General features: G+C 46.6%; 1 protein-coding gene across 3 annotated transcripts in view; it reads left to right on the top strand.

Annotated features, from left to right (window-relative positions):
* chd5 (chromodomain helicase DNA binding protein 5) overlaps positions 1-17,126 on the top strand; it is a 44,509-nt gene extending 27,383 nt beyond the window's left edge. Inside the window, exons 15-40 of one of the 3 annotated variants that reach the window (XM_076025086.1) lie at positions 1,108-1,308; positions 1,452-1,589; positions 1,677-1,798; positions 1,975-2,148; positions 2,545-2,686; positions 3,025-3,156; positions 3,365-3,482; positions 3,596-3,720; positions 4,402-4,648; positions 4,715-4,887; positions 5,805-5,979; positions 6,801-6,866; positions 6,951-7,039; positions 7,141-7,274; positions 8,358-8,502; positions 9,123-9,282; positions 9,386-9,465; positions 9,693-9,891; positions 9,980-10,060; positions 10,163-10,306; positions 10,900-11,008; positions 11,170-11,302; positions 11,871-12,066; positions 12,877-13,040; positions 15,113-15,239; positions 16,156-17,126. In XM_076025086.1, the coding sequence (XP_075881201.1) occupies positions 1,108-1,308; positions 1,452-1,589; positions 1,677-1,798; positions 1,975-2,148; positions 2,545-2,686; positions 3,025-3,156; positions 3,365-3,482; positions 3,596-3,720; positions 4,402-4,648; positions 4,715-4,887; positions 5,805-5,979; positions 6,801-6,866; positions 6,951-7,039; positions 7,141-7,274; positions 8,358-8,502; positions 9,123-9,282; positions 9,386-9,465; positions 9,693-9,891; positions 9,980-10,060; positions 10,163-10,306; positions 10,900-11,008; positions 11,170-11,302; positions 11,871-12,066; positions 12,877-13,040; positions 15,113-15,239; positions 16,156-16,283 (3,702 nt within the window). In that variant the 3' untranslated portion in view covers positions 16,284-17,126. Of the gene's footprint in view, positions 1-1,107; positions 1,309-1,451; positions 1,590-1,676; positions 1,799-1,974; positions 2,149-2,544; positions 2,687-3,024; positions 3,157-3,364; positions 3,483-3,595; positions 3,721-4,401; positions 4,888-5,804; positions 5,980-6,800; positions 6,867-6,950; positions 7,040-7,140; positions 7,275-8,357; positions 8,503-9,122; positions 9,283-9,385; positions 9,466-9,692; positions 9,892-9,979; positions 10,061-10,162; positions 10,307-10,899; positions 11,009-11,169; positions 11,342-11,870; positions 12,067-12,876; positions 13,041-15,112; positions 15,240-16,155 lie in introns of those variants that run through there. The other 2 variants (XM_076025084.1, XM_076025083.1) reach the window with 2 other exon arrangements.
* Positions 17,127-17,431: the final 305 nt, after the last annotated feature.

The raw sequence follows: 17,431 nt of genomic DNA, 5'->3' as shown, positions 1-17,431 counted from the left end.
GCATTAACACATTATTCTTTCTGTCTACTCCAATTTGACATTGTCATACATCAGGGATTTTTTAAAAAACATTTGCAGCTGCCTTTTACTATCTGAGATTGGCTTTGGGAAAGCAGATCCCAAAACCCGAAGAGTGTTTCGATAAAACATCTAGGATTTATCGTAAAGGCCATGAAGCAGCCGTATGTTATCATCTGACAAATGACAACCAGGCACTTTCAGCCCTTAAAGAGTTGTGGAAAATGGACTCGAACCATTTATGGGTTGAAGATGAGCATGGCAGGATGTTTAAAGAGGTGAAAATAATGTGTAAGGGGTTCCAAGGTGCGCCTAATTTAATTTTGGATCACTCATCGGCTGTTCTGGACCCTTCCAGAATATTGAGACTGGGTCTAAGATTGAGGAAGTCTGAGGAAGGTCACCGGCTCTGCGATTTATGGTCTTGTAGTAAAGTTCAAGAATTTGGCACTAGGCTATCCAACAATATGTGTGAGGTTTAAGATACTCAGCACCTGTGAAGTGACAGGTTTGTTTGGACTTTTATCTTGTTTGAGACTGTTATTGATTTGAACGGTGGCAGCAACTGGCCAGTTGTGCAAGTGATGGCAGGGTGTTGAGGAAGTGGTGGTTATCTTGGGTATGGATTTCTTTTATGAATTGAAAAAAAACAAAACGTTTTTGGACAGCGATGTGATGCTCTGCTTATTAGTCCTCGGGAAAAACACAATTTTCTGTGCACGGAAAAAGCAGCATTACGACATGTAGAGTAGGAAGTGACATCACAGTGTGTTGTTTTCTTGCTCCTTGTTTATTGGCTGGTTACATGAACATATCAGTGCATGCGGATCTCTTCTTCCTCCCTCGCTATTGGAACCATTACCCTCCTCTGTGTAGTAGCCTAAATCTTTGATTACAGGACAGCAGGACAAAATCTAAGAAATTCTAAGATGATCACCTGATGTTTGTTTCACTATATTCTTGTTTGATGTGCGGAGTTCTAGTACTGCATTGTCAGTCTTTGCATATTTTGTTGTTAACGCCTTTGTAGATTATGTACTGTAAGTACTTCTTAGAGAGAAGTGGACAATAAGGCCGTGTCTTCCTCAGGGTCACTCCAAGGGGCCGTTCTTGGTGAGCGCGCCCCTGTCCACCATCATCAACTGGGAGAGGGAGTTTGAGATGTGGGCGCCAGATTTCTACGTGGTGACCTACACGGGGGACAAGGACAGCCGGGCCATCATCAGGGAGAACGAGTTCACCTACGAGGACAGCGCTGTGAAATCGGGACGCAAGGTGTTCCGCATGAAGGTACGGCAGGAGGTTCTGTCAAGCGGGCGGCCTCTAGGAGCTTTTTACAAAGCTTTCACCCGGGGGCTTAATTTGTGCCACCACGGCTCCATCCCGTCGTTAAACTGGTCAGCCGTAATTATGCATCTCTTTCCCCTCTGCAGAAAGACACTCCCATCAAATTCCACGTGCTGCTGACGTCCTACGAGCTGATCACCATCGATCAGGCCATCCTGGGCTCCATCACGTGGGCCTGCCTGGTGGTGGACGAGGCCCACAGGTTAAAGAACAACCAGTCAAAGGTAAAGCAGCACATTTCTTCACAGCCAGGTGCACTTAAATCTCGAGAAAGCGGGACAAACTCATTAAATGTTTCTTCTTCTGTCCAGTTTTTCCGAATTCTAAACGGGTACAAGATCTACTACAAGCTGCTGCTGACCGGGACGCCGCTTCAGAACAACCTGGAAGAGCTGTTTCACCTGCTGAACTTCCTCACCCCGGAACGCTTCAAGTGAGTCTGCTCCTCCACTTGCATTTTTTTTCCTTTAACACATCAAAGACGCTCCCTTCGTAAGACCGAAAGTCAGGCACGAGCCGCGGCGCTGAAGTGTGGGATCTAAATCAAAGATCAGTTTAATCTCCACCCGCCTGTGGTTAATTCCTCTTCCTGAATCGTGACCTGCACAGCAACCTGGAGGGCTTCCTGGAGGAGTTTGCCGACATCTCCAAGGAGGACCAGATTAAAAAGCTTCATGACCTGCTGGGCCCTCACATGCTCAGGAGGCTGAAGGCTGACGTCTTCAAGAACATGCCTGCAAAGACGGAGCTGATCGTCAGGGTGGAGCTCAGCCCCATGCAGAAGTGAGTAATGGGTGAAGGCTGATGTTTGTCTGCAGGCCTGGGTTGCCAGGTCTGTGAGACAGAAATAAACCAGCCCAGCGGCACTTAAAAAACATTCCCAAAAACATCTGCCCAACTCCAGAGCTAAAAATATGCTCCTACCAAACCAAGAGTCTCATTTGATTCCAACATTATTGCTATGGTCATAAATGCTGCAATATCTGAAAAATAACACTACAGATACCCAGTGTCAGTATTACAGTCAGTATTTAATCATATAGAGTTTATTGCCAAAAATACAAAAGGGTCTTGCGTCATGCATTGGCTGTAGTTAATGTGCAAAACAGAACAAAATCATGTACTTCCAATAAACAGCCTGTCTTTTTCCTGTTTCTGTCTCCACTGATCAACCTGCAGGAAATATTACAAGTTCATATTGACCCGGAACTTTGAGGCTCTGAACTCCAAAGGTGGAGGCAACCAGGTGTCCCTGCTCAACATCATGATGGACCTGAAGAAGTGCTGCAACCATCCCTACCTGTTCCCCGTGGCTGCGGTGGTAAGGCGGCAGGCGTTCAGCAAGGCTAGGCTGGGCGCACCAGGGGGCGCTAAGCGCCATACAGTTTGAAGGCCAGATCGACTGAACCGACTCGCTTAATAACTCCAGTTTTAAAGATGTTTACTGGGACCTTAATCCTCTACTGTAGCTCCACCACTGGTTGGCTTCAAACCTGTGGTTATATGTTTCAAAGTAGCTTCATGCAATATTCCAAAAACCAAACCAAGACACAACCAACAGCGGCAGAAAGTGGCTCCACAGCGCCCCCTGTGTGTCCTGCTCTTCTGGTCGGACATGTAAAGCTATTGTTGGCTGACGTGTGCGATTTGCCGCTACAGGAAGCTCCCGTCTTACCCAACGGCTCGTATGACGGCAACCTGCTGGTGAAGTCCTCAGGAAAATTGACGCTGCTCCAGAAAATGCTGAAGAAGCTGAAGGATGAAGGACACAGGGTTCTGATTTTCTCTCAGGTAACGGTCCAAATCGGAGGTCGCGTCTGAAAGCGGGTACTGTGGAGACTGTTGTCAAGTTTTTAAAGTTTTGCCGACTCGGTGCCGCCACCTGGAGGAGACATTTCCTCGTATGATTCAGCATGATTGAAGAAACAATCAGACTAACAGCAGCTTATAGATATGTTGGTTTTACAGGTTTTTTTCTTGTTCTATTGTCCTTCCACAGATGACAAAGATGCTGGACCTGCTGGAGGATTTTATGGAGTTTGAAGGCTACAAGTACGAGCGCATCGACGGTGGGATTACCGGTGGCCTCAGGCAGGAGGCCATCGACCGCTTCAACGGTGAGCTTCCCACTCCCACAATCAAAACAAATGTCCAGCCACTGCTTTGCATCGTTGCCGTGTTTATGGTGGTCGTCACGGTGACCTCACTGCTTCCTGGTCTGCCGTCGCAGCGCCCGGCGCCCAGCAGTTCTGCTTCCTGCTGTCGACGCGAGCCGGAGGTCTCGGTATCAACCTGGCGAGCGCAGACACGGTCATCATCTACGACTCGGACTGGAATCCTCACAACGACATCCAAGTACGCCTGCTGGCCTCGTACCAAATGACACAAATAAGATCATCCCGGCCTGGGAGGTTGTCGACATTTGCGGCTGCACCAAAACCCCACAAGAGGCTATAATCACATACTGTGTTATAGTATAGTATATTGCTGTTTTTCCTAAAGAACCTGCCAAGTAAGGGCCCATCTCTGACCTTTTAACCTATCACAACACTCAGGGAGTTCCTAGTATCATCTACTGCAAATATATATAGTGGTGAAGAAAAAGTGTTTGCACACCTCATGCATTTGTTAATATGTTGCGTTAAGAATCACTCTTAAGCCTCCAGGTGCAATTTTTCAGTTTCGTCACCCACAACACACTTTCTCTCTTTTGCTTTGTTTGCACAGGTCAAAATTGGATATTTTAGCAGGATGATGATAAACAGAAGAAAAATGATTTGCTTTGGTTTGCGTCTGTCTGATGCAGCCAAACCTTTTAAAACACAAATAAGATTTTTCCACAAATATTTCCTGATGCTGTTTGAGATTATTTAAAATGTTCAGGGTGCATGAAAACCTTTTTCTTTTCTTTTTTTTCTTTTTTTTACTGTTGTACTAGTACACAAAAATACTGATAGGTATGTGAAGACCAGCAACAGTTGTAGTTGTTTTAATAGAACATTAAAACCTTATATCTGTGAATCTCTCACTCGTAAGGCCTTCAGCAGAGCTCACCGCATCGGCCAGAACCGGAAGGTGATGATATACCGCTTTGTGACGCGGGGTTCAGTGGAGGAGCGAATCACTCAGGTGGCAAAGAGGAAAATGATGCTGACCCACCTGGTGGTGCGGCCCGGCTTGGGCTCCAAAACCGGCTCCATGTCCAAACAAGAGCTGGACGACATCCTCAAGTTTGGCACAGAGGAGCTCTTCAAGGACGAGATGGAGGCCGCGAGAGCCATGGGTAGGATATCGAAGCCGCCGCAGCTTGAGCTGAAACGCGATGGGACTAAAACTCCCTCATCAACAGGCGACAACAAGGACGGCGAGGAGGGGAACGTGATCCACTACGACGACGACGCCATCTCCAAGCTGCTGGACCGCAGCCAGGACGCCACGGAGGACACGGAGATCCAGAACATGAACGAGTACCTGAGCTCGTTCAAGGTGGCCCAGTATGTGGTGAAGGAGGAGGAGGGGGAGGTGAGAGCACGGCAGCCGAGCGATTGGTTCCTTCTTCGAGTAATAATGTGGGTCTGAAAATGTTAGCACAGCCTCATTCAGCACAGGGGTTAGTGATGAATTGGTGAAATTTCAAATGAAACCAGGTTATTAAAAAAGAATAATCGATACAACACCAGGAAAACATACATTGAGCCCTTTGTTTGCAGCCAGCGCCAGAGTTTTAGCCTCCTGCTAAACCTGATGCTGTGTTGGAACTTCCACATGTTTGGAAGGGGAGAAAAACAATGCAGCCGAACAGAGGCACCCAACTGGGGGTGGGGGGTGGGGGGGTGATGTCAATAAACCTAACATGTTCCCTTTGTGATGTCACAAAGGGCTCAGCCAGCGTGTATCAATCAATTCCAAAAGCGAAAGGGAATTTTGTCTCACGGTGGATCTTCCATCACTCGCCTTCAGCATCACTGCAATGTGCTTTTGTTACTTGTCAACACAAATCAAGTTACATGGAACAGTTTGAATCAGGCTTTAAGAAGACGTCATTAGAGGCCAGCAGCACACTTAATTTTAAACACCCTGTACGGCTCAACAATAAGTTTGGTAAATATTTAATGATGCAATAAAGGGGTTTCTAAACTTTGTGAGTCCCCAAGGATAACTAAACGTGCTATAAAGCTGTGAAACCACCAGGAGCCACAGCCGTGTCGCTAAAGGCCTTGTTACTGTGTGTGAGGGCCCTGTAAACACACTGTACACCACTGATTTATAATGTGTGAAAGTGCAAAATCCGCATTCAGAGACGCACTAAAGTCTCCATGTCTGAACGGCACCGCTAATTCCTCCTTTCAGTTTTTAGGTCAGTCTGTGTGCGCGTGCCTGTTTTTCTTTTTCCCTTTGAACAATCATGTCAGTCAACGAGGACGTGTGACTGTGTGTAGGAGGAAGTGGAGCGGGAGATCATCAAGCAGGAGGAGAACGTGGATCCAGACTACTGGGAGAAGCTCCTCCGCCACCACTACGAGCAGCAGCAGGAGGATCTGGCTCGCAACCTCGGCAAGGGCAAGCGCATCCGGAAGCAGGTCAACTACAACGACACAACGCAAGAAGATCAAGGTGGGTTTTACAGACGCGCGCACACGCAAACGCACACTCAAGCAGCCTCAAAAAAAAAACATTCCGTGGTGTGCAAACCCTCATCCAAATAAATTGAAAACTCTCCTTGGAGCATTTTAGCGCTTGCAACAATTCAAAATTAAGTGCAGTAAAGATAATATTTAGAAGAGAGATGGATCATAGTGAAAAAAAACAAAAAAAACAAAGGTTTTTAAAAATTTTCTGAGCCTTTTTGCCATGGTGCAAAATCCTTGTGCAGGTCAGCAGCTTTTGTAGCATAAACCCGAGGCTCCCTGTAAACCGTGAGGGGGCAAAATGAAGCTCGGTCTCTTTAGCAAATTACCAATTAACACGGTCCATCAGCGGCGGAATTAATGAGCGCATTCAGTAAATTCTGCCAGTCTCAGCAAGAGCCGTTGACCTCAATTAAATCTGTTTTATACTTGCCCAAAGCGCGCTCCTTTTCAAGTGCTTTTCAAAAGTTGGATTTGAAAAAAAAAAAAGAAACTGTAGCTCAACAGTCTATCTGTCCGCTGTCTCTGTGCTCAAAGTTCAACAGTCGTCGACGAGGAGAGCGCAAAGATTGGAGCGCCCCGCGCGGCTGAGAGCACTCACTGAGTTTAAATTGATAGTCTGGCAAAGTAGCGACCTCTCACCTCACTCTCTGAGGACCGCAGTGGTACAGTATGTGCACGGCACGCCCCAGTGGTCTGGAGTAATCCGCAGTGCCGTGGCGCCCTCGGGTGGCCACCAGTGGAAGCGAATGCAATGTGCTGTGTCTCTTTGATGTGTGGGCTCAGAATGGCAGAATGATCTTTCAGACAATCAGTCGGAGTACTCCGTGGGGTCCGAGGACGAGGACGAAGACTTCGAGGAGAGGCCTGATGGTAAACCTTGAGGTTTTTGTTTTTTTTGACTCAGTCTCTTCTGCTTTCTGAGGATCCTAAAAATCCTTTGTGTCAACGCTTCAGGTGGACGCAGACACTCCCGTCGGCAGCTGAAGAACGAGAAGGACAAACCTCTGCCGCCCCTCCTGGCGCGAGTCGGGGGCAGCATCGAGGTACGGCCCACACCGTGTCTCTAGAACTCAGAGCCGGACCTCCTCAGTGAGGCAGCATTGTTCACATCTCCTGCATCCACGACGACGTGGTCTCCCCGCAGGTCCTCGGGTTCAACGCCCGCCAGAGGAAAGCCTTCCTCAACGCCATCATGCGCTGGGGCATGCCTCCGCAGGACGCCTTCAACTCTCACTGGCTGGTTCGAGACCTGCGAGGAAAGAGCGAGCGCGAGTTCAGGTAGAGCTCCGACATCCAGAGGCCTCTCGAAGATCTTTGTTCAAACAAAAAAGAGGATGCTACAGATCCCTCCAGTGTAAAAGCAAAATATGAAGTGACAGTCCAGGGAGAGCATATATACAATATATACGATAGTGTTGTAGTCAAGACTGCACCAACCGAGACCAAGACATTATCAGGACTAGAGAGAATCAAGATTGAGACAAGACCAAGGCACATATAAAAAGAAAAATAACAACAAAACAGAAAAAAATGACAAGTCAAGTTTGCTTCTAAAACAGCAGCGTCTCTTTTCAGCGAGGTATCTTTTAATCATTTTTCTTCAACATTTTGCTGCTTTGCCAACTATTTTGAACCATTTTCAAAAAAAACAACAACTGTGCTTCAAAATAACAAAGTAAATGAACTAGGAATAAGTGGGCAGGGTGTCACTCTGGGTGTCACAAACAGAGCTTCAAAAGGCAGCAGCTGGATTCTTCTCCATTATTATCGGTCATTGTCGCGTTGGCTGAGTCTTGACCGGTCTTGATCGAAAAATCCCGAGTCCGCCCAGTCCGAGACCGAGACAAGACAGAGAGAAAAGGCCTCAGAGTCCGAGACGAGACCGAGACCCTTGAAGAGTTGTCCTGAGACTGATCTTGAGACCAAGACCAATCTTGAGTACTGCAACACTTATATACAATGATCTACAGGGTTATTGTTGGATAAACATATATGTGAATATGAAAATATAGAGGGTGGTTTAACTATTAAAGTTCTAATCATCCATGCATCTAAACTGCATCAATGATGGGACATGGTCTCCCATTGAAATGAGTCCTGAGTCTTGGATCCAGCTTCCTCAAGGGATGCTTACAACTAAAGGGCTGTACGTTTGGATTGGAAGTTTACCTGGTGAGCCTTTTCAACAGCTTGTAAAACACATACCTCATGTCTGCAGAAGTTAAAGCGATAAATAAATAAACCCCACTGTGTTTCCAAGTGCCTCCGCTGTTGTGAGACTTGCACTCCGAGAGGCTTCTTCCGCCCGTGCCATTTAATCACTTTTTCCTCCGTGTACCATTAAGTGCTTTTCTTTGTCAGGGCCTACGTGTCTCTGTTCATGAGGCATCTGTGCGAGCCTGGGGCGGACGGCGCGGAGACCTTCGCCGACGGCGTCCCGCGTGAGGGGCTGTCTCGCCAGCACGTTCTGACCAGGATTGGAGTCATGTCCCTTGTCAGGAAAAAGGTAGCGGTTACTCAGCCGCAGATGCCCGGGAGTGGCTATAGCAAGACATTAGCTGAACGGTCCAAAGTCAAATGAAAGCGACTGGTCAACCACTGCATGTGGTCCAGTCCTAAGATACATTATCTTTTATTAAACCTGAAGAAAACAAGTCAAACAGGTGTCTTTGTGTCAAGTTAACCAACAGCGGGTTAGTTTTGAACAAGGTGCTAATATACTACATGCAAATCAAACAACCTAGCGAGTAGACAAATTTTGGCTTACTTTAATTTTTTACAATTTTGTGGCAGCTTTTCATTTTTAAGCTATGTAAAAATATGGGTCAAGTCATTCATTTGCTTGTTGACACCTAACACTATCTCTGCAAGCGGGTTTTGTTGATCTGCAGCTACTGCTGTGTTGCGTGACTAAAACCTCACAAAGCCAATGCTTTTAAGGTTTATTCAGATTCCAATTAATTTCCTCTCAACGCAGATGACTTCAGTTTCTAGCCAGCCTAAATTTGGAAGAGTGCGACTTATCTGTAATGAACATAATTTTGCTCAACAAGCTCACCATGCCACGTGGGCAGGGTTTTCATTTAAAGTCCTGTACAAAAAAAAAAAAAAAATGTTTTCCTGCAGGTGCAAGAGTTTGAGCACGTCAATGGGAAGCTGAGTTCCCCAGATCTGATTCCCATCGGCATGGAGTTGAAGAAGCTGACCGAGAGTCTGTCCTCGGACCCAAACACCCCGGTGCCAGCCAGTCCCATGGCCACACAGCCCAGCACTCCAGTCCCACCCGGTCAGAATTCACCGTCTGCACGGCGCTCTGTTGTTTCTCAAAATGCAAGGAAAGGATTTATACCTCAGTAAAGAAATGAATTCCTTTTTCATGTCTTGTGCAGAAAAAGCGGAATCCCTCCTGGGCACGGCCGAGGACAAAGAGACGACTGAGCAGGAGAGCCGGAAACCACCGGAGCAAGAAGTGGGTCCTTTTCTTCCCTGTCCGCTAACTGCCGCTTTTGTCTCCATCTCCTTTTTATTGTCTTGTATGTCTTCTCACGCTTCATCACACCTTCAGCCGCCGCTCATCATCCTCAAAGGCCTCTGCTGTCAAACCTGGACACCTTTTTCCAACAACGTTTTTCCCTGTCCTCCTCCTCCTGCTTTCTTCTCCCTCCCCACACCCGCTGTCTGTTTCCCTTCCCTCAGAAGACCCCCAGCGCTGATCCGGCGTCTGCGCCCGAGAGGACGGCTGACAGTGACGAGAGCAAGGCAGGCTCTGAAGACAAAACACGGGAGGATAGGAGCAGAACGGCGTCGCCCTCCTCAAAGACGGAGCCGGCTGCCAACCAGAGGGAGTCGGCTTTGAAGCAAACAGAGCTGTCGTCCGCTCAAAACTCCCCAAAAAGTGAGTGTTGCAAAGATCGGTGGGACGTTTCCCACCCCCGCCAATACACTCCTCAATTAAGGCCATTGTCTTTTTTCCACCTCCGCAGTAGAGGCCTGCAAGGAAGTCGGGAAGTTGTCGGAAAAAGCAAACGCAGACTCGAAATCCGAAGACAAGGAAAACAAGCCAGGTACACAAATGACAAATGTGACAAATGTGACAAATGTGCGCGTTAAACGGGGGTCAAACGGCGCCGCGGCGTCACGCCACAAACTCATGTTTGCCGTTGCAGATGAGATGAAGAGCGACGATGCGCTGGAGGGTCGTCTGAACGGCGACAAGGACACGCTGGACGAGATGGATGAGAGCAGGAAGGAGGACAAGAACGGGTTCAAATCCAAGTTCATGTTTAATATCGCCGATGGAGGTTTCACAGGTGAGAGTGAAGCAGCAGGCCGGCGCTGAGCAGATGCTGCACTGCTATAAAACTGAATGATCGGGTCAAATGAATAATTGCGGTTTCATTGGTCAGCTGAACAAAACCAAATTAGCTTTGTTAGAAGGTACAATATAGTACATTCTCTATCTTACATACTTGTAATGCATAATGTAAATGATTACAAATGGAATGGAAAAAGGTTGTTATAATTAATTTTGGATCTGTTTTGGAAGTGAATAATTTTCTCTTTTGCAAAACGTCCTTCCTTTTTTGGACTTCTGTGTCTGCCAACCTTGAGTCTCTCTGAGCCACCAATAAAAGAGTCTATTCAAATTCATTTTAAAAAGTAAAACTTTAGAACTAACTCATATTTGCCCTTTTGCAGACTTTCTTTAAAACCCTTAATCTTTGTAATCCACTATCTCCCCACCTGATGTATTTCATGCATCTCAGAGGATTTGCTTTGTTTTCTTGAAAAGTTCCCAGACTGTTTTATTGTTTTTTTTTCATCTCAACCCTGGACACATCCTCAGTGCTGCAGAGTATTTCTTTTTGCTAAAGCCTTTTGCAACCTTTGTGTTTTATGTTAGAGCTGCACACCCTTTGGCAAACCGAGGAGCGAGCTGCGCTGTCGACTGGAAAGATGCATGACATCTGGCACCGCCGCCACGACTACTGGCTGTTGGCCGGCATCGTCACGTATCCTTTCGCGAGAAAATGAAGCCGAGCGCCTGGTAAAAGTTGCGCCTGTTGCATCGGTGGCGACGTGAAGCAGCCTCTTAACAAAAACCTTTCTCACCGAGTAGTTTTAGAGCCCTCGGAACTCCCAGCAGGCTTCCTTAACTGGAGATCGACCTCAGCCACGGCTACGCTCGCTGGCAGGACATTCAGAACGATCCTCGCTATGCCATCCTCAATGAGCCCTTCAAGACGGAGATACATAAGGGCAACTACCTGGAGATGAAGAACAAGTTCCTGGCTCGGCGCTTCAAGGCAATTTATGTCTTTAAAGGCTAAGTGTGTAATATTTGGTGGAGATGTTGAAAAGAAACAGCGACATCAAGTGGTTACATTTTAGATTGCAGCGCTCCTGCACTCCCTCTCCTCCTCCCTACCAGTGAACTACAGTGGCCTGGATACCTCGTCCACCTTCTTCTTCGTTGGTTTATTTGAGGACGCGAGCAGTCACCCTGAAGATGAAACGCGCTGTCAGGCAGCTGGATTGTCCACACAAGGCTTCCTTAGGGCAAAATGATATCATAAACATATATCAAGGCCCGTGATATATGTATATTCATATATATAAAGAAGAACCGTTCTATGAGTAGGAAAATACATTTACTTTATTATACTACAAGTGTCCACTTTTATTAAAAGTATTTGTGGGCAATATTTTAAGCTTAAGCAATGAAAAAAGCATGAAAATTGGAAATCAAGCCAAATATTACACACTGGACCTTTAACTAAAAAAAAATAAAATCAAATACACGCGCATTGATTAACTCCAAATGATTTTTTTTTTTCTAAGTGTATCTGTCTATCTGCCCGTGTTTCTCTGCAGTTGCTGGAGCAAGCGCTGGTGATCGAGGAGCAGCTGAGGCGTGCGGCCTACCTGAACATGACCCAGGACCCCAGTCACCCAGCCATGGCTCTCAACACTCGCTTCACCGAGGTGGAATGTCTGGCTGAGTCCCACCAGCACCTGTCCAAAGAGTCTCTGGCTGGGAACAAGCCTGCCAATGCTGTGCTGCACAAAGGTGAAACGTTTCAGCCCCCGAAAAGATTGAAAAAATAGAATTGCCGGAATTTTCGGCCGAGACCGCCAGCCCGTTTTGTGTTCAGCTGCAGCCAGTGAGGAACGTATCGAATCTGAACTATGCCGAGGCATCACATTGTCAGTATCATTCATGCCATTTAGACATTTGAGCCACCATATTTTTCTGATGCCAATTTTGAGTTTTGTGCTTGTGGTGGTGATCAACGGATACATTTCCCATTTACCGTAGCTGATTCTCTGTTGGTGATGTAATGATTGCGTTAGCACTTCAGCTAAATAAATAAGTAAAGATGGATGGCGCGTGCCCTAATGCCTGTCTACCCGCTGGTAAGCTGACCATACTTGGCTACTGAACTGTAGCCACACTCCAAACTTCATCACTATATTTACTCAAAATTGACATTGGGGTCTATTTAATATTTATTTAACAGAATAAATCTATATGAATTTTCCATCCTGCCAGAACATTCCACTTCTTTGAATCACTTAAAACAAGATGTTTAAGTTTTTCCCTTCTCCATAGCCAGTGACATGCAAATGGTAGCATAAAGACACATTTCATACTGCTGTTCCATGTGAAGCATAAACACAGACTCTGTGTGACACCTGCACTGAACGGGAGGATGAAGGGTCCATGTTCAAGTTCAAACTGCTGACCGACTGACTGATTTTTTCCCCCCCCAAAGGTTGCCGTCCGTGGTGATGCAATGTGTGTTGACATTAACTGACTTGTCTTTTTTTTTTTCTCCTCCCCCTACTTTGCACCGTGCGTGTTGCCATGCTCCAACAGTGCTGAACCAGCTGGAGGAGCTCCTGAGTGACATGAAGGCCGATGTGACGCGACTGCCCAACATGTTGTCCAGGATCCCGCCGGTGTCGGCCCGCCTGCAGATGTCTGAGAGGAGCATCCTGAGCCGACTCACCAGCCGGGGCAGCGAACCGCCGCCACAGCCGGTGAGACAGCAGGACAAAACAGCGAGTTGATCTCATAACTGATAGAATGTGATCTAAATCTTATTTTAGGAATTCAAAACTAAGTGTTTTTTTGGCCTTGTAGATGCATCACATTCGTTTTTAATGAGAACTTTCCTTTGCTCTTGTCTTACAACATTTAGGAGTCTCTTTCATGCATTTTCTCAGTCGAGTGGAGCTAAAATGAATATTTTCTGTTTATGTTGGTCAAATTGCACTAATTCATGTTCAAGTTCACTTTTACCTGCTGAGTTGCCATCATTTTGTACTAAGGGGCTATTAAAAGAGCTATATGCAATATTCAGGATATAAGACTGAGAAAAAAAACAAACACATTTTGAGTTGCACAGAGCAGCGGTGTGACCAGCAGCGCGGTATGTCTTAGAGATAGTGACACTGGGGAAAAGACAGGAGGCACAGCTGGAGGCAGTACAGATGAAAGTGTTGAGTTTCTCTTTGAGAGCGACCAGGATTGACATCATCTGGAAAGAGCAGATCACAGTGAATACACTGAGAGGCAAAGAGGAGATGCAGTGGTTTTAATGAAACAGGATGTGAAGTAAGTCGGTGTGAGAGAAGAGTATGCCGAGGATTAGAAGGTTAGATGGAAACAGGCTGCAGCCGCCTCCGAACAGCTAACACAGCATGCTAGCACAGCCTGCTAAAATAATTTACAGGACAACAACATAACAGGAGGGAAGGACATCCTCTAACCAGCAATACCATGTACACTGCGTGTCTTCACTTCATCACGTGACAGTTTAAAATTTAAGAGGGTCTCATATTTAAAAAAAAAAAAAGCTGAAAAAAGTATATGTTTATGTTTATGTATATTATTATTCATATATATTGTCACGAAAATCACTAAAATCCATTTAAGATCACTCTGTCTAATATTAAATTATTATTAGTTACTATTCTTTTGCCAAGAGGAACTTGTGTGTGTGTGTACGTGTTGTTATGTAGACTGTTATGGCTTGCAACCATGAAATATTGGAAGGTTATTATCGGCCTCCTTCATATTAAAGGAATTTAGATCAGTATTGAGCAATCAGGATGACAGGGGCCCCTCCAATAACATTGAGGGGTATTTCCCACACTGCTCAGCGCTCTACCGCAGAGGCCGCTGAGGACGCCGCGTGCAGGGAGCCGCTTTGTTGCATGTTGTCCGTCTTCCTCAAAAGCTTCGGCTCCGAAACTGGAAGAATTGTGTAGTCACGACTCTGTGCCGCCACCCCTTCCTTTACACACCTGAGGACACTCAAGCTGTCGATCCCCCACGGAAGGGTTTCCCCAGGTGTGTTGGGGGAGGAAAGAAGAAAAAAGAAGAAGAACCAGCCTGAAGTTGTTTGCTTTCACCGCTGAGCTCATCCTTTTATTCCCAGTGGACACGACTGAGGGTGTATTGTCTCATTACTTTCATCTCTGCTGCACCTGTTCACTCACACTTCTCTCTCTCTCTCTCTCTCCGTGTGTGTGTGGGCGTGTGTGTGTGTGTGTGTCTGTTTGCGCGTGCATTCTTTAATATATCAAAGAAATGATCCGAGTTGCAGCAGTGTGATTTCTCTGCTGCTGTTTTGGTCGTCCGGACAAATCTCGATGTTTCTTCTCCTTGAAATAAAACTAATCATCCTAATTACAGTGGTCGATTAAAGTGTTTTGGACCCCACGTGCATTTCATGGCATATTGCAATAAATATCACTCCTGAGAATCACTCCAAGTGCAATTTCTTTCAGTATGGCCACCCACACGCTCCGTGCAACTGGATGTTTCAGCAAGATAATGTCCCTTGCCACACATCCAGGGCAAGTGCAAGAATTCACTTTTGTTACTTCTCCTCATTCTTCCTTGTTAATGATAAACAAAGTTTGTGTCTGTTTGATGCAGTCACACCTAATATGTCATGCTAATATCTGAGTTTGTGTAAAAAAAATTTCAAGGTGTCCAAAACTTTTTTTCACGACTGTAATATTGAATCTTTTTTTTTTTTTTTTTTTTTTTTTTTAACGACGCAAATCAACCAACCCAAATGTGGCTCACGCTTGTCTTGCAGCCTTTTGGCCAGGGCGGCTTCGGCTGCTCCCAGATGTACAGCAGCGGCTTTGGTGGAGGCTTCAGAGGACCAGGCGGTCAGCCCATGGTCAACTACAGTCAGATGCCTCTTGGGCCTTATGTCAGCGGTAAGTTCCCACAGATGTCACAGCGGTCAGAGATTATGTAAAGTCCCCCCCCCCAAAAAAAAAAAAAAAAAACCCAAACACACAAACACACATTTATATAACTACAACTACAACTTAAAACTACTAAAATCTTATCTTGCCATAAGAACTGCAGTTTTTACTGTGGTCTTTGTAATTTCGCGAGCAATGATCCAGAGATGTTTCATTAACGTCGTCAGATTCAAGTTCAGCACCGTGCAGCCGAGAGTCAATTGCAATAATGGCTCATTGCATTTCTATTATTTCTGTTTGTGTGAGTTAGACAGCATTAACCAGTCTAATTGCTGACGCCTGATTCGCCGCAGCCTGTGCAGTTTTAGAGGCAGATAGTGTAAGATAGTGTGAGAACAAAGGCTTTTCGGTTGTCCAGATCTTTTCCACGAACTTGCTTGATTATACATACCAAAAGAAGTAGTCTGGTTAGATTTAAAAAAAATAATGTATGAGTGATTCTAAAGGGTGATTACATTTTTAGTTTGAACATCCATCCATTCATTTTCAATACCCGCCTATTCCTGAGCTCAGGGTCACATGGGTCTGCTGGGGAATCTCCCAGCTGTCATAGGGCAAAGGCAGGGTGACTCCCATCGCAGGGCCACATTGAGACAAAGATAAACAACCATTTCACACTCACATAGACACCGATGGACAATTCGAATTTACAATGTACCTCACATGCATGTTTTTGGACTGTGGGAGGAAGCCGGAGAAGCCAGACAGAACATGCAGGCACAGGGAGAACATGCAAACTCCACACAGAAAGGTCCCAGGCCCAGAATTGAACCCACAACCTTCTTGCTTGTGAGGCGGCAGCGCTAACCACTGCGCCACCGTGTCGCCCCTTAGTTTGAACAGTGATTTATTTTTGTCTCCTCAGTTTCCACGAACGGCCCCCCGCCTCCGAGCAGCCACCTGGACAAGAAGTCGCTCGACTCCTTGAGAGACGTGGCGACGCCTGACCTCAAGTCGGGCAAACCCAGCGATGTCATCTGTATCGAGGACTAGCCGGGCTCGGTAAAGCTGACCCCAGGTCAGACTCTCCCAGGGATGGATTCCAATAAGGAAAGACAAACGGCCGGCCTGGATTCTCCTGTTTCCCCTGCTCGACTCGACCAAATGGAAGCTCCTTGACGAGGCGGACGAGGCCGCTAAACTCTTTGATTAGCGCAGACGTGTCTACCTGAACAAATTGCACTTTTGTCTTTTCGAGTTGAGTCGAGTGTTTAAGAGGGAAAACGAAGCAGCTTTTCTCAAACAGGATTTTTTTTTTCTCCTCTCATTTCTCCTTCCTCTTCACCGCAAGACTCACCCTGGCAAAGTCGGCGTGAGCGCCTCACTTACGTCCTCCGCTGAGGCTGCCGTCCATCCTGCGAGTGCTTCGCTTCCCCACTGTCGATTCCACCCGTCCGCCTGTTCACTGTGACTGCAGAGAGGATGCCGCGGGGTGGGGGGGGGGGGGGGTTGTGGGGGGGTTGGGGTTGAGGACTGCCTGGGAGTCTTTCCCATCGGCCCCGGACGGCAGACACCGTTGCTTTAAATGAATATGTGTTTTCGTTATTCATCGTGTAACAGTGGATAAATTATTGATTTTGACGGCGTCATAAGCTATGATAACGTATGCAGTACCTGGACTTCTGGCTCCCGACCGAGACTGCCGCCTGCTGGTCATCTCGCCCTCGTCGCCGCCGCGGACGCGCCGGTGGGCCTCGACTGTGTGCCAGCAACCTGCAGAGGTTACGGCTCCTTGCACTGTACATACTCAGAGACTCTGCAGTTTATTTTACCTCACAATAGGTCCAATCATAGCCACACACACACACACACACACACACACACACACACACACACGGACGGAAGGCTCTCAAACCAGGCTCGCAGCGGCGGAGGGATTTTTAACACATTTCTGAGAAGTATTTCTGTGTATGGTACAACTACTTGTGATTCTTCTTATATTTGAATGTTAGTAGTGGCTGTAGTGCTTACAGTGGGGCTGCACTATCCACCACGCGCAGGGCCCTCAAGTTGAGAACTGTGTGGCTTTTTTTCTCCCCTGCTCTTAGATTACGAGGAGTTCCAGTGTCCCCCCCACCCATCCCGATGAACTGAGATGCAAAAGTCACTTTAAGTCTGATGTTTGACCTTCTGTTTTGCTT

Source organism: Nelusetta ayraudi, unplaced genomic scaffold (assembly GCF_046127955.1).
Source record: "Nelusetta ayraudi isolate G7.1 ecotype Tasmania unplaced genomic scaffold, CSIRO-AGI_Nayr_v1 ptg000017l, whole genome shotgun sequence".
In the NCBI taxonomy this organism is placed as follows: domain Eukaryota; kingdom Metazoa; phylum Chordata; class Actinopteri; order Tetraodontiformes; family Monacanthidae; genus Nelusetta; species Nelusetta ayraudi.
The sequence above is the reverse complement of the archived record's forward strand: the minus strand, read 5'-3'. Positions and strand labels throughout refer to the sequence as shown.